The following is a 20,980-nucleotide window of genomic DNA, read 5'->3' on the forward strand; positions in this document are numbered from 1 at the left end:
TTTAGACCAAACATGAGAGAGGTATTCTGCTACAAGACTGCAAAATGGATGCCTTTTTCTAACCCAGTCTGTAGCAAGCAGAACCATGTAGAACTGGAGCTCTGACAAGGAGCCAGTTCAGCAACTATCAGAATTGTTGGGTTTTTTATGTATAGAAAAATCACCAAACTCACATAGTACTGTGCTTTCCAGATCTGGCCATTACCCTTATACAAGTCTTTTAGCTTTACATCCATTACTAACAGCACCTGGCCCTACCTCTCAGGGTCACACCCCAGCCCCCTGCCACAGCAGCTGCTGTGCTTCCAGACAGGCTCACACTCTCACTGTGAAACCAGAGGAGTTTCATCCTGCAGGTTTAAAGCCATTGTGTAAACAAGACCAGACACCAGGCACTACCTTCTGCTGCTCTATTTCCCTACCCCTTCCTTTTCTTCCTGTTTATCTCTCTTAATCACCTCACCTGAAATCAGATCTTGAAATGGAAGAGCTGTGTAAATTTGCCAGCAAGCCTATCCAAACAAAGTTATTGTCTGTTTGTGAATGAGGTGTGAGCTGGGTGGGGAAGAGGGTCAGATGGGGAAGGCAGCAGTTTAGAGCAAGGAGAGAATCTGCAATGCAAAAATAAAGTTCCTAAAGTCCCCCCCACCCCGAACTGTACTACTTGTCAGCTCACTACTCACCCTGCCCTTTCCTCTGGTGCCTTTGAACCATGTTTCACTGTGAAAATGACCCCCAAATAGGTTTATTTCCATTTGAAAATCATTATCACAATTTAATTTTTGAAGTTGCACTGCAAACAGCTATAAGCCAAGCATAAGAGAGATTTCATATTGCATGTTGTGGGGCACGTTCAATTACAGAAGGAACAAAAGGGTAAAAACTCAGGACTTGATTCTCCTCAGCACCACAGTGTCAGTGGTGCCTGTGCTGTGAGGGCTCTGCCCAAAGGGTTGCAGAGGTTAGTGAAGGGTGTAGACTTCACTTTTTCCAGCAGCTTTGCTGCCCATGGACTCTCTGCTGCAGGTGGGAGAGTCAGGGCGAGGCACCAACACTTGCCTTGCCTCTGCCCTGGCACTGACTCTGGCTGAGCATTTTTTTGCTCATTCCTTTCTTAGCTAGTGCTGGTGCCAAGGAATTCCTCCCAGTTGCTCTAACAACCATTCCCCACACAAAGCAGGCAATTGCTGTACTTGTTTAACCCCAAAGGCCAATAAAGCAAGCAGCCTCTGAATCAAATGCCAGAGGCAGCTCACTTGGGTCTGATGGGGATATGACAGATGCCAGGGGCTCACATGCCAGCAGAGGGTGGTAGGCAGCGTTCAGCAAGTCTTTGAATGCTTGGCTGTGAAGCATTTTTTGCATGTACCTATCTGCCTCTATGGGAATTGGTTTTGTGTGCTCCCTGATGGAAAAAGTACAGATGTTTGTACAAAATTAAGCACAGTCCTGCTGTTTGAAATGACCCTGTGATGGAGGCAGACTCACACAGAGCAACCTAAGAGAAAAGTAAAAAAGAAAAATTTGCTCTCATCCCTGGATGTGTCTGAGTCCAGCTGTCAGCAGCAAGGCAGCAACATACCCTTCACTGCTTGCAATCTCCCAGTTATTTATGTCAGAGATGAGCAACATCCATGGCCTTTTGGCTGATTTTGGTTCCCTTCCCACTGTTGCAGAACTGCAGTGACACCACTCAAGTCACTGTGCTCGTGCCAGTCACACAGGTTACACTGCAATGGGTATCCAGATCTCTCTGGGTGGATGTAGAAAAGGCATCTTAAAATCTTGCCAAAGGAAAACAAAAGCAAAGAGACATGAAGTATTACTTCCCTATCCTGGGGCCATAGCTGCTGAGGCCGGCCCTGGCAGAGAGGCATCATGCACTTTGCTTGGCTGCGAACACATTGGCAGGCCAGTTCTACACTTACTTCCTGCTTTTAAGTTAGGGCTGCTCCTGAACTACCAAAAATACTGGAATGCCAGACATGAGTCATGTGCTTGGCCAGGACCAGGAGCCTCTCCAGCCTCTTGCCTCTGCCCCAGGGGTTGGTGCAAAGGTACCCAGAGAGGAAAGTTGGCAGCTGCTAAGTCTGAGAGCAGCCACCACAGCTACAATTGCTGAAACTGGCTGGCCAGGAGTGCTGAGCTGTAGTGTTCCAACAGCCTGAGATGGGCTCTGTCCTTGCAGGAAGAGAAACTGAGGCAAAAAAGCAGGGCAGAAAAAACACCATATCTTGATTGGCCTGCACTCGCCTCACAGGAGAGAAGAAGGAGAGGCCACCCCACAAAAACAACTGTACAGAGTTTGTGAACCCCAAGGTGCTCCTTCAACCGCTCAGAGCCCCTGCTGGCACCAGCAGGCTGCAGCTCAGACCCATGGGGAGCAGGCAACCACCGCCCATGCATGGCTCAGGAAAAGGAGAACAGCATTCATGAGGGATGCAAACCCTCACCTTCCAGACAAAACTTCTATGAGACCATGTCTATGAGACTCTTCCTGAGAGCATCTTCCTGCCTTTTCTTCCTGGGGTGATGCAGGGTCCAGCTGGCCTGGGTTAGAGGCAGACCTGCTCCTTTGCTCCTGTGTACGGCTGGGAGGGAAATGAGCTATTTCATATTTTCATTTGTGAGTTACTTCAGCAATACAAATGATTAGTATTGGAAAAAAAATAGAGAGGGAGCTGGGAAATTCCACAGCCTACAGAGTTAGAGTTTCTCTCTGCCCACTTTTTTCCCTAGAGAAGAGTAAGTTCTTCAAGGCTTGGGAAGAGACAGACCCCACCAGGGTCTCTCCCATGTCCTGGCAGAGAGGCTGTCACTCCTGATATCTCAGATACAGGCTGTTTGCATTCCTGGAGCTGGAGTTTACTGGTGAGCTACAGCAGAGCCAGGTCTACCATTGTGATGATGGCTTTCAAGGGTTTTTAACTACCTTCTGAAGGCACTCTCTGCTGAGGACATTGCAACACATTGCAGCATTTCTCAGCTGGAAACAACAGCCTCGCTGATGTGTTGAAATCCCTTTATCATGGGAACTGAAGATCCCAACACACCTTACACAGGTGAATTAGAAATCCAGAAAAGTAAAAAAAAAAAAAAAAGCTGAACTAAGACCAACCTCTACCTCTAGGCACATTCACTGTTAACTGAGATTTTGATGCAAAAAAAAAAAAGAGAGGCACAAAGCAGGAACAGTTGGGTTTTTGAAGACAATGAGCTGCCACATGTGCTTGCCATATTTTTCTTTTGGTTTTGGTTGGAGAAATAAGTTTTTGATGATGAAGGAGAATCTTGGGACTCCCGTTTCTACCTCAAAACATTTATGTACTGAAAAAAATCCAGAGACTAGAAAACATTTGAGGCCACTAAGTATTTTACTCTAACAGTGCATGAGGCATGACCTGCTCATGCTCAAGTAAGGCAAGAGCTGCTGTATTTAGTAACCTATGGCAAACACATGGGTGTTTATTATGTGACTATGGCTTGATAGCTGTGTTCCTGTGTTCACTGGGAAAACTCTTGCTCTCAATCCATATCCTTCTGCCATCAGAGGGAAAAGTGTATACTCTAAGTGTTCTGGGTCACAGGACCTCGGGTGTTTCTGCAGGGCTCCTATTTCTACCATGAAGAAGCAGACAGTCTGAGCTCCAGAATTGTGGACCAGAGGCTCAGCACGATGCAGGACACCAGCACAGATGAAGGGCAAGGCAGCTGCTCCATGGCAGGGAGGCTGGTGTGAGGAAAGCTCACTTCAGTAAGCGACCTCTGTGGCTGAGACACAGATGGACTTATCTAAGGACCTTCAGTGAAATATTTACCCATGCAATCATGCATTTCTGAAAGCTTAAAATGAGACATTTCTCAATCTATGTCACAGGCAAAACCTTTCAGCAGGAAAGTTTTCTCTTAGGGAACTTTTTCATATCATACATAATCTGACAATTTGAGCTGCAGTCAGAAATCAGAGTGATACCTGGCCAAGAAACTCCAGTGCAGCCTCCTGTGCAGTGATAAGGAAGGTCCTCCAACTTGCAGGAAAAGAGGAAATTTGTCATAGAAACAGATGAAACTTGAGATGAGTCCTATCCCAAAGGGCGAAGCACATTCACAGAGTAAAGACCAGACAACTTCCAGCACGGGCAACATGCTCTGCCTGTGGTTTCTTAAGGAATGAGAGGAGAGGGGGAAAACAGCATTTTTTCCGTTCCTGGCTCAGGTTGCTGAAGCCAAAAGAATTCTTGTTGCTGACTTCCATGCAGCCAGATAGGGTAGAGTTTGATGTATGTGAACATATAAATGCCACTCCTGAGACTGTCAAGTACATTTGATGAAAGATTCTAAATCAGCACTAGAAGCTATTTATAGACAATTCCATAACCAAAGACCTGGATCTGCACATTCCCAGTCTCTGGGAAAGTTCAAGTCAAATCTGAGTTTTGTTGTCTCAGGCATGCGTAAACCTAAGCAGCTACAGCTGCAGCCAATGTAGGGTTTTTTGTTAATGCAGAATAAAAATGCCCAGAGCCTTGGCTGCAGGACCACTTTTGTTTATCTGATCTCTTCCAAGAGCCCGAGCTGGCTTTTTGAGTAAGAAGCAGATGGAAGAACAAAAAAGAGCGAAGGCCACAAAACCATACTGGGTGACTATTGTCTTGCCAGCTTGGGGCACAGAGTGAGAGCAAGCCAGGCTTTTTGTCAGAGCCCCTGCCTCCATGAGGGAATAGCAGAGCTCCAGGCTGAGGATTTCATTTCCCATTAGCAGCACAGGCAGTTGGAGCTACCCAGAGGGAAGCGGGTGCCTGGCTCAGCCACCACGCAGCTCCCACCTGCTTTGCTGCAGGGAGTTCATGTGGCTACCAGACTCCCAAAACTCAGTGCTCACCGTTTTTTGCAGATGAAGCTCACATGTGCTCAGGGGATTATGTGTGTGCAAAGACCAGCTTCCCTTCCCCTTGCACACAGGGCTGTGGCTGCCATGCTGGGCACGCTGAGTGCAGAGCACAGCTCAGCAGCTTTGCAGCAGCCTTGATTACCCATAATTGCAGCCTGCTTGGGTTGGAGATTTTTGTGGCCTACCCCTGTTGACCTTCTTGTCTGCCTTATGTCCTCCAGCCCTGCACCCCCAGTCCTCAATGGGGCTGGAACAGATATGGAGGAAAGATGAGAAGCAGGGAGGGACTGAAAATCTGTAGTTCTGTCTGAAGCCTGATGACTCCAGTATTTTCAGAGGTGTAGGATTTCCCATGGAATTTCTCTTTGTTAAAATCTTGAGCTCTGGCATTTTATCTTGCATGGATTTTACTTTATGTCTGTGTGTTCTATGACTTCTCTTTAAGATAGCAGCAATTAGTTCAGGCTCTGCCCCACGTGTTAATAAATGTCTGAGCCCTGACTCAGATCCATTTACTCAGCATTTCTACCCAGTTCCAAAAAACAATAGCTTACCTTTGAATTAGACCAAGATCGAAATTCTCAGCCTAGAAACATGAAAATGAGGCACAGAACAAACTCTTGTCTCTAATTAAATTAGTAGCAAGTCGAGGGTGGTAATTCTGACAGCCCAACTCCACATTGTTCTCCTGGTAATTAGGTGGCTGAGCTGATTAGAAAGAAGACACAGAGAAGCTTATCACCTCTGAAAATGACCCTGCAATGAGATTCTTTGTAGTGTTTAACCAGTAAGCACTTTTATTGTTGATTCTGAAGCCATTAAGACTACATTATGTTGGATTATAAGATTTTGGCTACATCTTCCACATTTGCATGCAGGCATTACATTTGCAAAGTTTTTCTCAGAAAAACGGAGCACGTGCCTAAAATGCATAAAGTTACATGATTATAACATGGAAGCAGCATGTCAGTTACAGAAATTTGTACCACATGTACCAGTAACAAACCCACACTCCCATGTAAAGCTTCTTTATCTTTCAAAAATCTTCCTGCTTCTTCTGCCCCCCATCTCCATGCCCCAGCTGTGGGTCAGCCCACGTCCCCACTGTTTCTGAAAACACTACATCTTTCTAAACAAACAAAAAATTTTTTAAAAAATGAGTACAGTACATTTTCCCCCATAAAAACTAAAACATTTCCTAAAACATTTCTCCCTCACTACCTTTCTCCTCATCTCCCAAATGAAAAATCTATCACAATCTACACATTTGTTCAAGCACTGTTATATGTTAGGAATCGCTATTGCATTATTTAAAGGTGTATCAGTAACAAACTTCTAAGAAAACTAGGATGACCCAAAAATTCCCCTTGCCCCAAAACTACAGAGAACTGAAAATGCTACACTGCATTATCACACTTGCATGCATGTATCCTGAGCCACCTCTATTTATTCACCTTGAGCCCCTTTTAATAAATAACTGTCCAGCAGTAACATCCAGAAGTGTGCTGTCTCCTCCAAATTAAACTCTATATTTACAGAAGTAGGGCTGTTTTGTCAGTGAAATGTTTCTTAAAAAAAAAAAAAAAACAACAAACCCAAACAAACCACAAAACAACAAAGTAACAACAATATAAACAGCAAATGATTAAAGAAAGAAAGCATATTACTGATCATGGCTGAAGACCAACAGGACTAAAAAGCATTAGGAGCACCAGGTGCACATGCATTTGAACTGGTACAGTTCATGAAATAATGTCATTCATTGTTATGCTTGCTCTTTCACATGAGAAGCTGATTCCTTTTTTTTTTTTTTTTTTTTTTTTTTGTTTTGTTTTGTTTTGTTTTGTTTTGTTTCCTTTTTCTATTTAGGACCTTCTGCTCTGCAGGCTACTCCCACAGATGGCAACACATCTGAGCTTGAAAGATGGCCATAAATATGCTTTGATCAATGTGGTTCTGTATCATGTTTAAACACATAGTTTCCCTCCCCGCTGCTTTGCACCTTGTGTCATTTCACTTCTGTACTAAGTGTGCGATCAACATCTCCTGAATCCACACTTTCCTCTAGGATTTGGGGAAACATTAGATATTCTCTTTTTGCAAGTGTCAAATGATGCTATATACTGGAAAATACATGGGAATCATCCCACATGAGAACATTTCTTAGCAGTGTAATTACAGTAATCACAATTGACATATACATGCCAAAACAAACATTGAAACAACAAGCCCATTAGAGGGATTTTGTCCCTTCATTTATTTTCAGACATTTCCCAGCTGATGGACACCAGTATTACTGCCTTGATTTCAGCTGGTCTATTTTGATTTATACCAGGTAAGGATCAAGCTCAACAGACAAGAAAATAGCAACTAATTCTCCTACTGTGCTGTTACAGTGCCTGAGATCACTGCAAATGGGTACATTTCTATGCAACGAAAAGGCCTTTCTGTAGCCAGTACAGCATATTCACTGCTCCCATGTTTGCAAAGGAAATTCAGTTTAAGGCAAAAACATTCCCTTTCTCTTCCTGCTTTACCAGCAAACTAAACCTGCAGTGCTCCTGTCACAGAGACTGCAGCCAAAACTTGAGTTACTCACCAGATGCTTTATTTTTTTACAGTGAGAATGCAGGAATCTCCATTTATGCCAAATCTAATTCTCAAATCTATGGTGGTTCCTGCTTTATCATACATGAATCCATTTGCTTGGGATTTGGCAAAGCCTAAGCTGTTCCTATTCCTACTGCACTTGCAAGTTCAGAATTGTTAGTATGTGTTATCTTTGCAAGACTGTCTATTCCAGCAAAGAAGAATATTCTCAATTGCAAACAACATGCAGTTGGATGTGTGACTGTGAGAAGCCCTGCCTAGGACAACTCCTCCACTGTCGCTGGTAGTGAGTCAAATTTCACCAACATTAACATGAGGGCAAATCGCCAACTCTACTCACCCCTCCCAAGATCTGCACAGGTGGAAGACAAGACAAAATCTGGCTCTCAGGCTTTTTCATTAGCTAAAGGTAATTCTTGACCCACCAAGTCACTGCTTCAATCTCACTGCTGCCTGCTGATAAGAGACTTGGCATCTACAGAGCAGTGGTCTGTTGCAACCCCACAAGAAGGTAAAGCTCTAATGCCGTGTTTTGTCCTGGAGTGGGAATCAGTTTTATTTTCCTCTGCCATTTCAATTTCTAGTTAGCATTTGCTGGCTAATTATTCTTATACAACCAACGTGAGAAGATGTTAGGTTCACTGTACATACACATTACAAATGGTCTTAGACCCAGCAAGATTATTTCAGGATTTCCACATTACCAGCATAATGCCCATTGATGATCTCTGCTTGTGAAGCACCTTCCCCCCCTTCCCCTGGCCCTCTCACTGCAGTCATCCAGTTCCTTTCATTTGGGTTAAAAACAGAGTTTCACCAGAACTGCAGTGGAAAATAGGACTTGTTTTAGTTTCACCTTTCCACTGAAAGAAACAGAGATAGGTGATGACGCTGTGTCACACTGGCTGCAAAAGGCCTTTCCATTCATAGGAGTGCAACTCTCAAGCAATGTTTGTAAAGCAGGAAAAACCAAACAAAACCCTACACAGTTCCCACACACAAACACAGACACACACACACACACATACACACTCTCTTCTTTCCCCTCCAAACAGAAATCCATTCTCATGAACCAAATTATGCAGACCCTATTCAAGTGTCTAAAAAGAATGAGGATAGGGTTGAGTGCATCCCAATTCTCCTTTCTGATCACAAAGAAGCCACAGGTCAGCAAAGTACTTGGGCATAAGGAAGTTTCTTTTGACCTGCGGGACATTTTAACACATACAGAAGTGCTTTGCTGGCTCTGGCCTAAATTAGAACAGCTCCAGGGCCAGCTGGCACTCACAACCATGATTCCATTACCTGCACCAATATACATGAGGTAAGAGCTAAGCTCAAGAGAGCAGAGCAGTGCAAGAGGAGAAAGAGGCTCTGTGGTTCTTCTGAGTTATGTTTGACAGCCTCAGCTGCATACACACGGCATGTCACAGTGATCAGCATAGACTGATGAGAGCTTGGTGGTGTTCTGCAAGTGGGCCTCCCACTGGAAACATTAAGCTTGATTTCTGTTTGTACCAGTACAACTTTATATGCCTGTAACAACTGCATGAATAGGTTTTGAAGCTGGAGCAACTGCACGATACAGTTAGTGTTTTATATTAGACGTATGTGCCAATAACTACTGTAATGTGTTACGCACCCACACACAGATGGAGAAATAGGTATATGCTGTGTCATAATGCAACGTATCATTATTTCTACAACTACCCTAAAAAGACGGCCAGTGCCAAAGAAGACTAGCATAGGCTTCCTCTCCAATACAATAGGTAGTGGTGGAGGAAAAGCAAGCTCAGGTGTTATTTTGATTCACTAGGGAATGCTCTGGGCACAACCCACTCAGGTATTGCTCAGTGAACACTAATAATGGGCTGGCCCACAGTCCCGCGTCATAAATTCCCACCTCTGTGTGGGCGCTCCCATCGCTTTCTGATGACACCCAGAATTGAGGTCAAACATATAAAACAGGGATAAAAGTTCATTCTCACCCTTCACACCATGCCTCAGCTACAGGTAGACTGCAGGGTTACATATTAGTGGGATCTGAACTGTCTAAAGAAACAACTGCTAAAAGAGGAATTTATGTTTGAATCACAAAAGGATTGAATTCCTCTTGGCAGTAAGATCAAAAGGAAATTCATCCAATCAAATAGGAATAGAATCAGTCCCTCAATGTTACTGACATAAGTAACACATTCTGTTTGCTTACTACAGTAAGCTCTATGCTCAAATTCCGTGTATGTTTCCTTTGTTTTGGACTACTCTTTCCGTAAATGAAAACTAAACACCAAGCCAAAATATTTTTTGTAAAATTTCTCTGAACTTTGAACAAATATGAATCCAAGTCTGGTACAAAGTCTGGATTTCTAGATAGAGTATCTCATCTTCGATGGTTATCCTATGTAACCACATCTAAAAGTATGCAGAGATGGCAGGCTCAAAACTGATTTTTCCAGGGAAAAAGAAATATGTCCCTCTTCTATGATAGATTATTGAGATAGATTATTGGCACATAGTCTCATGTTACCTCACTACTGTTACAGGCTCCTTAAAACTTCCATGGAAATTCCACCTGCAGAACCAAAGGCAGAAAGTTATCTTTGCAATTGTTGATCCATATTAACATCTGGATGCAGTACTGTTGGGGAAAAGAAAGCAAATTCCTCAATGAACTATATTGAACCAACTTGTAGGTGGCAGCTATCAAAGCCACTGATGCACGAGTACCAGCTAAAGTTATTAATGAATGACCTGACACACCGAGTCAGACAACTGTCATATCTAAATAGATCTCCAAATGTATACACACGAAAGCTGCTACTGTATCTAGATGATGATTTTGGTTTGTTTCTATACCCCATAGCTCTGAATCTCTCCACTGAATGTTTACTCAGCACGTGTGGTATAAATATTTTCATACACTAAAATTGACACTTGGCAATATTTTTTTTTCCTTTTTTTTCCCCTATTTTTTTTTCTTTTTGCTGACCAGCAACAAATTCTGATATCTTTAACTGTAAACCAATACTCAATAAATATGCTGTGTTCAGCAAAGAGCCATGTTGTGTCGATCAGGTTTTGCTGCACTCTAAGCCATGGGGTGTGGGGGTGGGCGAGAAGGAGGAGGTACAGGAGGGGCTCGGGATGGAGGTGGTCCAGGAGGTGGCTGCCTGGAAGGAGGTCGCAGAGGCACAGGAGAGGAGGGATTCCTTGGAGCGTTGTTGAGGGGAGCATTAGCACGTGAGGGAAGCTTCGGTGGTGGGCTGTAGGGGGCAGAGGTTCCATCCGATTTCACACGGGTGAAGTTTATGCATCTTCCCTAAAGGTGAAGAAAAACTCATTATTAAAAAGCAGGTATTTTGACTCATTAGCAGCTAGTCAAAGGTACTATAAACAGAGGGGCCAGGCTACATTTCATGCATTATCGTTGACTAGGTCCTAGAAATTACATTCAAACCATGCTGTACTAAAACTCATGCTTTCCTTGATTTTCAGAGCCACTGTTTGTAGAGAATAGCCTAGGACTGGCTTAAACCAAAAGGGACCACATTGGGACTGTGCTCATATGTGCTCTCTGCTCTGCTACTAGAGCAGAACATGCCTAAAGTGACAGCTCCATCCAAGTCACACTTGCCTTGGTGGGATTCCTGTCTGCAAAGCTGTGCTTGAAAAAAACTCATACAGGATTATACCAGGGCAACAACATCATCCAGAGACACAATCTGTAGCTCTCTCTCACACAGTGATCCTAGCTTGTGCTTTGGACATTACAATGGGACATTACAGCCCACATGTCTTCTGTGCTCCAGTGTAGGTGTGGCTCCCCAAAGAAACACCAACAAGGTGTGGGACTTGCACAGAGGGCTCTCCAATTAGTGTGTTTTCAGGATGTGATGGATGTCGGATGCAGGCAGGCAGGATCTGATGGGAGCACTGTGTGTGAATATTTTAAAACAGGAGTAGCTTGGATCTGAAAAAAAAAGCAAGCACTGGGGATGTCCTAGTCAACTAGAGGCTAAGTGCAAATATGCCAGGGTTTCCTTTAGCCAAAATAAATCTTTGTATAGGTTCTCACTAACCAAGTTCCAGACAGGAAGAGAGAGAGAGACCCCAAAGACCACCTGGTTTCTCCTGTGGGAAGCAGACAGAGGCTCCTAGTAACGTAAAAGCTACATGGCAACCTCAGTGAGGAACCCAGATAGGTTGCGCACAGGAATCAACAAACTAAATTCAGCTTGAGGTTATGACAACATCCCATGAGCAAATTCAGGAGAAGGATTCCAAACATAGAAAACTTCTGTCAAAGCTAAGCAGCTGTAGATCACAATCCTGCCCAGCTACCCAGATACCTGTGGCAGCAGGAATACAAGAACCCACACCAGTCACACATTCTGTTGGCTCACTGCTGCCTGGCATGAGAAAAACTCTGAAGGTGTTTAGGGAATGGACTGAATTTCTGTGGTAAACTCACAAATTGCAATTTCCTCAGGAAACGAGGCAAAAGCCATCACAGCAGAACCACAACTGTTTTGTTGAGTGCCTTCCAATGCCTGCATCTTTGTTCATGAAGATTATTTCTTTAAAAAGAGCGGAATCACTTAAGTCTATGGCCTCTCTGAAGAAAGGCAAGCAGTGTTTCAAAAGAAGCTTATGTAAGCTCCAGAGCTCGGAAAATGATTTTACAAATGTACTAAAACCCAAAGGGTACCACCCTACCCTTACTTGGACTGAATGGCTCTGGGCTTCCAGAGCTCAGCTGCAGACATGAGTTGTTTGAATGGGCATGTTGCTGCCTGCACGAGACACTCACTAGTTCTCTGTCCCAGCTTTCAGCATCACAATTCACCACTACACTTAAACAACAGCATCAATGAGTAGGATAAAATTCTCTTCCTAAAAATCCAGGCTTGTTACGCCAGACTTTGGTTATGTACCAAACCAAGTTCATGGCAATACTATACTGAGGCCAGAGCCTTCATGGAGGCAAAAGGCAAAAGCCAAGGTCTTGCTTACTTCTGCAAAGATAAACCATTGGATCAAAAAAACCAAGTCAGTGCTTTGCTCTACTCCATCACAGAACTCAAGTCCTCACCAACATTGCAGCGAGCAGCCATCCTTGCCAGGTATTTGTCTTCTGCTGTGCTGCTTCTGCTCTGTATTCAGAGCCCACTTGGAAATTCAGCAGTATTTACTGACATGCAATGAATGTTATAGATATATTTAATAGCTGTACACCAAGTTAATTTAAGAAATCTCAGACTTAATATTTATAAAGTTATGAATTTAGAGCAGCTAAATAACCACTCGTGATGAAAAAAAAAAAAAAAAAGAAAAAAGGTCAGAGGTGCTCAGATGAGATGCACCATATGGGGAGGGAAATATTTAGCACAGAACAATCTCCCTCATAGTAAATGCAAAGCTGCAAACCCAATACTAGTGCTTTTGCCTACAAGCCTTTCCTGCTCCTCTGTTGTGTCTCTCTCACAAACATCAATTCCAAATATATTCATAGTCTATAATCAAAGGGGATCCCATAAATCTGTTTGCATTACTTTCACTTCAGTTAAAGTGATAGGCGACGTCAAACTGCTGCCAGTTTCTGCCACACTCACTGATTTGTCAGACAGATGGGTAATTTAAAGGCCATGCGCTGCATTGTGTCATGAAAAATACGGTTGAGTTGGAAGAGTCTGACAGACAGAGGCTTGGATGATCGATGTATGTATTGTGACACTTCCTCACAAAAGATTAACAGTGTTAGCCTACAATCTCATATATCAAAGACTCCTGGTGAATACTGGAGCAAATCCTCCTGAGCACTTCAAGCAGCCATTGATAAAATGAGGCCGAACTCTAAGCCAGTGCCAGGATTAACAGCTGAAAAGGGAAAGGGGAGAACAAGTGATAATAAATCATAAGTGATAGTTTGGAGTTAGCAAGAGGATTTTGTCAAAGGGTTTCTAGGTTGAAGAATTAAGCTCTCCACACATCACAGTTTCCTAATAACAGAGTGCCACCATTATTCTACCTAATATGCACATCCCTCTGGGGTTAGTTTATTAAAAAATCCATGATGTTTCTCAAATAAACATGCTAACCACAGGATTTTTAATATTCCCTGTTTGAAAGAATTAAGTAATTTCCTCTCCAAAGGCATTTAAGGGCTTTCAAACCCCGGGAACACAGACAGAAATTAGGTATCCTGCACACTTATCTCTGCTCTTCCTGCCCAGAGGATTAACACAGATTAAGAAGCCACCACTACCACTTTAGCAGTGGTAATGTGTGGACCTGATATTTCTGGGTCTGAGAGATTTTAGCCTGCTAGCAGTGGCTAATGTTTTCCCAAGGAAAAATTTCTCAAGAAAGCTTCTCAAAAGGATCTTGGTAAACAACTCTCCTGTGACAAAACAATCTTTCTCCAGGTGGTGTTTTGCTATTTCTTTAGTATAACGAATAGGATTAAAGAGGTGTTGTTCCTATTCACCAATCATGTTAAGTCTGTATCGGAACACTTTATAAAAGGTAGTAAAAATAAGACAATAAAGCTTTTTTCTCTGCTCTTTGCCTTCTAAAATATTTAGTGTCTCTCATCTTTCTTTCGTGTCCTACGACAACAGTACCGATATATATTTTTCCAGAAGCACGGAACACACTAAATGTTTCAGGGAAGGTGCCAGAGCTGCGAGGTGCAGCAGTGTCAGGACAATCTCAGGCACAGCAGCTGTGAGTAGCTGCCTCATTGTGCTCCAGGAGGCAGATGATGTGTGTGAATGCAGCAGTGTCTGGCTGGGGCCCCGCTGCCCAAGCCGGTGCTCAGACGGGGCGACCCGCGCGGCGTGCTGTCATTCAGGCACCAACTGAAGGTCAGCACTGTGCCATATGGAGCTACGCCCTCCCTTCAGCTCACATCTGCACCGCCTTCCTAATGCACAATTATTTTGCCTCCCCATATGTCCGTCCACTTGTTAGGCTCTTGTTACGCTGCTTGCCAAATTGGCTTTTCAGAAAGTACAAATACTGGAGCAGTGGGATCTGCCCTTGTCCCGACTCCAGCTTTTATCCCAGTGTAACAATCACATGTGCAATTCAGGCACTTTGTACTTCTAGGCAAAGTCTCCTCGACCACCTAGGATGTGTTATTGTGTGTGGTTTAAGGCAGGGGGAGGAAGGGAGGAACCTCCTGAAAGTCACCACATCATGTAGCTGGGCTATCTTCATCACTACATCATTCCCCAGCACTCATTTCCTCAAAATCTTTAGATACTACTCAGCAAGTTTTCAACTGACAGAAATGTTAAAGGAATCCAGACAATTCAAAGAGTGAGATGGGGAAGTCTGTTCACCCATGAGACTAGCAGCACTTCAGCAAAAAAAATTTAAAAATCCAGGTCATTTGCCAATAGCTGTCCCTTTTCTCTTTTCATTTTAATACATGCATTGGTGTTTAGCAAAAATTAAACCCAGTTTCATCTCTGTGCATGTGTACACAAAAGTATGCCTGTTTCTTATTTTTAGCTACATTAGCTGACCTAATAAAAGACATCCTTCATGTTATAAATTTTGCTTGATTTTTCATTCCCTCTTAATTTGGCTTATGGAGTCCCAGTGCTGCAATTTGGATTTGCAGATGTGGGTATCTGACTGAAAAAGAGTTAGCTTCACTTGGTTTACTGAATTTTCTTCTCTTTGACCTTGTAAGAATAAGATACCTCCATTTTAGAATGGATTAAAATAAAATAAATCCTTTAACATTTGACTGTGGCCATTCAAAACACTAGGCCATAAAATTAAAAATGAAATTGTTCTCAGTAAGGAAGTATTAAATTATTATTTATTATTTTTAAATGTAAGTATTTTTTAGGATGCTGAAATCCAAAATGAACATAATTTCCTTGGGGTCTCTCTCCAATTTTATTTATCTATGTCAGTGGGATGAGTCTGCCAGCTTGCTATGGACTTGGTTCATCAGCATGTAGCTTCACTTCCTAAATATTGCTCGATAGTTCAGTATAAAAATGTAGCTTTAAATCTCAAAAGAATAGACTCACATTTTATACTAACAAAACCACAAGAGGGAGTGTATACAAAAAGTCATGATCACTTTAGCTAAGTGAAGGCTTTGATCCAAACACCCAGAAAACAATGAGATTATACACCCTTAAGATCAGTGACTTCTGGCAAAATTCAGTCTTGGCAAAATTAGGGATTACCCTGTCTTCTAATAAAGAACAGGGGTGTTCTAGCAGAAACACCTACACAGGATATCCTAAACCAGTCAGTATGGGAAACTCATTTAGCAAATCTATTTATCAGAGGTGGATTATAGACTCAACACCTGTACAGTGAAGGAGATGAAGCAAGGTGGTACAGAGTTTCCAATATTTGAGTTCCCTGGGCAAGTGTCAGGATTAGCAGCTGGCTCCTCGGGAGCATCAGCCTTTGCCAAAAGCTTCCTCACACTGCACTGCTTCACGCTGACTGTGCACTCAACATGTCATGGCTCATTAAAACCTTCATGGATTTCCTGGGAATTGCGCTGATTACCCTGCAGCATACAGGCTAGAAATTAGTGAGCTGCTGAAAGAGTTTGTCACGTAAAACCCAAGGCTGCCTGGTTTTCAGGCACATACAAGTAACTTTTACTAACTCTTGTTCTTACATTTGGGACTCAGATATAATTTTTGTGTTGAAAAATAAAGTATTGGAAGTTCCAGAGATTCCCACATCACCAGTTTGGTGACTGATCACGCTTTCAGGTTAATAAATATGTAATTTATAATTATTTCCTAATTATATTATTTAATGATTAAATTATAATCATCAAAATTAATTATATAGTGGTTATTTCATTAATCATTAACAATTATTTTATGAAATTGTCATTAATTTTTATATGCAGCCATTTTAAGTTATCAGGGCCCAAATCAAAACATTAAATATCATCAAGTTAAAATATTTGTTTGCATGATATCCTGACTCTCATACATATCTTCCAGTTTAATAAGTCCTCTCTTGTACATAACAATTTTTTGGGAAGCTATTTGGCAGCTCAGCACTGACACCTATAATGATGGCAACCCAAAACTATGAAGAGATAAGAGAAAATGGGGTTGACTGAAGAGGGTTTTAAAAGCAAGGTCCATTAAAGTGGCAGCGTCCAGCAATGAGAATGTAATTATCTCCTTTTGTTTTGCTTTTAAAAAGGAAAATAAGTTCAGCCCATTCTTTTCCCTGAGTATTATCTGGCCTCTTTCTAAACACCAACGACTTTTGCTCCCTCCCTTCATGATGGAGTTATTGGAGGGGAAGGAAATCACTGCACTGTGGGTTGTGAATCACTAATTGTAACAGTGAGGACCCTGTACTGCCCTTAGGCACATCAGATAAATTCAAATAGAAAATTACAAAATGATAATGCATATGCACAAGGATAATCCTAGCAGCAGCAGCAGAAAACTCTGTTTACAGCACAGCATGAGCAAGGTGATGCTACCAAGAGGTGTAACCTACTGGGCTCACCCAAACTGCTGCTCATTGCAAAAGGAATTAGACTGAGCTCTAAGATGTGGGAGGTAACCCAACTTTAAGCAGGACACATATCCTGACCCAGGAAGAGGCAGAGATATTTAAAAGTAGCTGAGGCACATGTGACTCCTTCACGAAGTCCACAAAAACCCTCTTACAAGTAAATCTCTGTTTTTTCTCTTTTTAGCAACCAAACTAAACCACCCACAAATCCTGGCTCACTGGAGCAGCACCATGGAGACACAGCACAGGAAGTTAATCCCTGCCTCACAAACTCTGACTAAACAATGAGATCCTGCACATGTGCTGGGAGCTGAGCACATGGTGACAGTGACACACAGCTAAGCAATTCCTTGGGCTGCTGACACATTCAGGACAAAACCTATTGTCTTGGCCGAGGCATGGCTGACATTGCTGCCCAAAAAGCTCAGGCAGGATGCCTGAGCCCCTCTCATAGAGGCAAAGTGGGACCAGCCTTGTTTGTAAATAAGCTGGGAGAAAATATCCTTCAGAAGTCCAGTATGCCCTCAGACACCCTGGCTGTGGAGGCCAAAGAGCTGAAAAAATAGGATTTATGGGGTGGGGAAAGGATGAGAAAGCACAGGAGTTCTTCTTTCCACACTAAATGTGTGATAATCCCATCCAGGGATCCCCCAGGGACCAAGGGAGGTAGGTTGCCAGGGCAAACTCACAGACCCATGGCATGCAGTGCTTGTAACAGCAGCAATAAAATTATCTTTCCATTCACTTGCTGGCCAAAGGAAAAGTCAACAGCAACCAAAAGTCTTCAATTTTCAGGTTAAACAATATTTAAAAATAAGTTTAGTTCAGGCTTGAAACTTGTGTTGGTAATTTCAAATCATCTTTGAGTTTCAGACAGAAAAGATGTTTCAAAACAAAAATTGAAAACATTGAGAATTTTTCACGGGTATTATTTCAACTTCAGCTAATTCTACTAACATGGAAAACCATTTACAGACCATCTGAAGGAACAGTTTTAAATCAAAATAAAGACAGTAATAGGGAAAATTCTACTAGGCAATTAAAACAGGAGCTGTTTCGCAGTAAGATTAATAGCTGCAGTATCCCAAGCTACTGTAGTTTCTTTTTTCAGAATACTGAGAGTTGAATACAATCAAATACTGATAGTTTTGCCAGACACGCATCTGCAGACACCATTCCCCAGTTCACAGTCCCAGCTGTGCACAGCACTGCTTGAAACAAGGGATGGGACTTCTGGGAGCAGTCTGTTCAGTGAGGGTGAAGACCAATGCAGGAATACACTGAAGGCAAGGGGGCTACTTCAAATTTACCACTGGAGAAAGTGGACAATAATGAGGAATCTCAGGGGGGAATAGCTCAGTCAGGGAAATCAGACTTTCAAGCAAGGACCAGTACCCTTCAGCAAAATAAACTTTGCTGAACACATCCCCAGCATCCAGCTCTCTCATGCCTGATACCACTTTTTCAGCTTAGGCACACAAGGAAAGAGAAATGAAGAGCCCACCCCAGCACTGAAGACACGGCTATTCAAACAATACACATCTCACTCCATTCAGCAGGAAACTGCATGCTGCTTCCAGCCTGCCTCAGCAAGGAAATGCAGCAATGGGCTACAGACATCTCCTGAAAGGATGGCCAGAGTCACAAGATATCCTGCAGGAATGCACAAAACATCACATGTCTTGGACCTTGCCGAGGCTGTGGCTCGGTGCACAGGGAAGATCCATAACAAAGCTTGTTGATTTTGAGCCCTAAAAAGCTGAAGGGACAAAGGGAAGAGAAAAGAGCAACACTGGGAATAACCAAAGTTAAGGGCTATCTGGTACACTTTACATTCAGTACCAATCTCAAAGTGCTGTAATGTCAGATCAAATCCCACCCAAACCTCAGAAAAATATCTTAACTTAAACCTGCTCTCACATGTGATTTACTGTATTCCTCTTTCCTGACAGCTTTTATGGATGAGGGTCCCAGACTAGAGGAAGAGAGGAGAGCCACTGCCAGGTCATGTCATCTACTCAAGGTTATGCAGGAGGAAAAAAATGGTATTTACAAGTTCAGGACTTGTGACTCACATCCCTTGTTTTAACCACAGCACCACACATTTCCACACTTGAATGCTGACCAGACTAGAATGTGGTTCAAGAAAAAAAAAAAAAAAAAGCAGAGGCTGGTTTGCAAAAGATTTTCCTCTTTCCTTTGGTGTTTTCAGGGAAGAGGACACTGCATTTGTCCATCTCCTAGAATGGGGAGGGCTTTGGAGCACAGCAACAAAAGCAACAAACATTTGCTGGGTGCAACAGCCACAGTCTTGAGGCATTGGTGGCTTACTGGGAGCAGCAAATTAGGCCACAAAGGACCATAACTGATCTTGCTCAAACTGCAATTAAGTGTCATCATGCTTTCCTGGGTGAATTATTTGACTGTCTCTCAGGAGCAAGCTGGGATTATTGTGTACACAATGTTGTTCACCTGACTAAGGTACAGAATGATGATGGAAACTCAGGCATTCCTGGTGAAAATGCTTTTTGTTTTTCCTTACTTAGGCCAAAAATGTAAAATCCTGGCCCACCACATAGACAGTCTGCCTCATTGTGTAGAGCCTGGAAACAGATACAACTATCACCAATGCTCCTCTGTGTAACTGTCCCTTAAATGGTTCTACTGCTACCTAGAGCAAGTAGATGGTAAATCTTCAGTTCTCAGCTTCCCCTGTGCTTATCTCACATGGATTTACCTCTTCTGGGATGGGACTCATACAGTTCATTATCAGTTACTGCATGTTGATAAAGCACAAAAAACCTCTTCTTCTCAAAAAACTCCTTTGTTAAATTGAATGGCAGACTGTCTTGGGACACAACCATCTTACTCTAAGAATGAGCCTGCTAGAAAAGCAACTCAAGTTCCAAAGTCCTGATATAGAACTCTGCACCATTTCAGGTATGTTAGAGATCTAACACTATGCAAATAGATCACTGACGTATTTCCCCTTTGCAGCTATCAAGTGTGCATCTTGAAGTTACTATTTTCCATGAACACCCCATTGCCAGCTCTCTCCTAGGAACTCTACTATACACCCTACTCTCACCTCAGCAGAGTGAGTGGCCTGTCCCCCAGCAGTAAGAAAACCCAAAGTACACCTCTTCTCATTTTTCAAAGGTTTGCTCAACTCAGAGTGCCTGGCCACCAGCACTGCAAGAAGGGACACTGCTCTTGTTAGGCCCCACTTCAAAGTTTCTGTGTATCCCACTCCCTAATAAGCCAATGAAGACTGAGCTGTCTGCTTGGACAAGTAAATTCCCTAGGAGAAACCTGTAAAGGAGGAAAGTAGGGATTTATTCACATGCCAAAAAACCACCCCAAGCCAAAACAACCAATCTGGATAATTCTTAAATGCTGTAGAACCCCAGTGCTGCTGCAGAAAGCACAAGGCAGTCTTGTTGTTCCTATCTGGGATTAAAACTGGCATATCAAGCTGGAATGTTCAAAGGGAAGATCAGATTGACCTTAAGACCTAATGTACATAGATCTAAGTTCTTGATGTCTAGTGACTTTTTGTTATTTGTATAGTGGGAGACTGATTTGGGTTTTTTTCTGGTACCACAATATGAATTACAATATTTTCTACAAGAACAGAGACATCTGGGACTACAGCTCCTCTGAGGAAGGTAATAAGGCAATACCTTTTGAATTTTAGTTATTGTTCTCTACAGTAATTTTTAATAGGAGTAATAGTATGAATACATCCTCTTACAGTATTTTTTTTATTTCTACAGCTCAAAGACCTTCAGAAGGTCACAGCATTCTACATTCTGCACAATTACTAGAAGTATGCCATGTAAGCAGAGAGGTAAGAAAGGCTGGGTAGGTCACTTTGTGCAGTTTTACCCAACTCATAGACAATGACGGGGATACACAGCTCCCAGCAAATCAACTGAAACAGTCAGA

The 20,980-nt window shown here is 42.7% G+C and overlaps 1 protein-coding gene across 1 annotated transcript in view; it reads right to left on the reverse strand.

Moving 5' to 3' along the window:
• Positions 1-5,677: 5,677 nt before the first annotated feature.
• Positions 5,678-20,980, reverse strand: part of ANTXRL (ANTXR like) — a 63,398-nt gene continuing 48,095 nt past the window's right edge. The window contains exon 18 of the mRNA XM_083866369.1: positions 5,678-10,820. Within this exon, the coding sequence (XP_083722495.1) occupies positions 10,590-10,820 (231 nt within the window). The 3' untranslated portion in view covers positions 5,678-10,589. The remainder of the gene's footprint in view (positions 10,821-20,980) is intronic.

The sequence above is a fragment of the Zosterops lateralis genome, assembly GCF_965231275.1.
Source record: "Zosterops lateralis genome assembly, chromosome: 8".
In the NCBI taxonomy this organism is placed as follows: Eukaryota; Metazoa; Chordata; class Aves; order Passeriformes; family Zosteropidae; genus Zosterops; species Zosterops lateralis.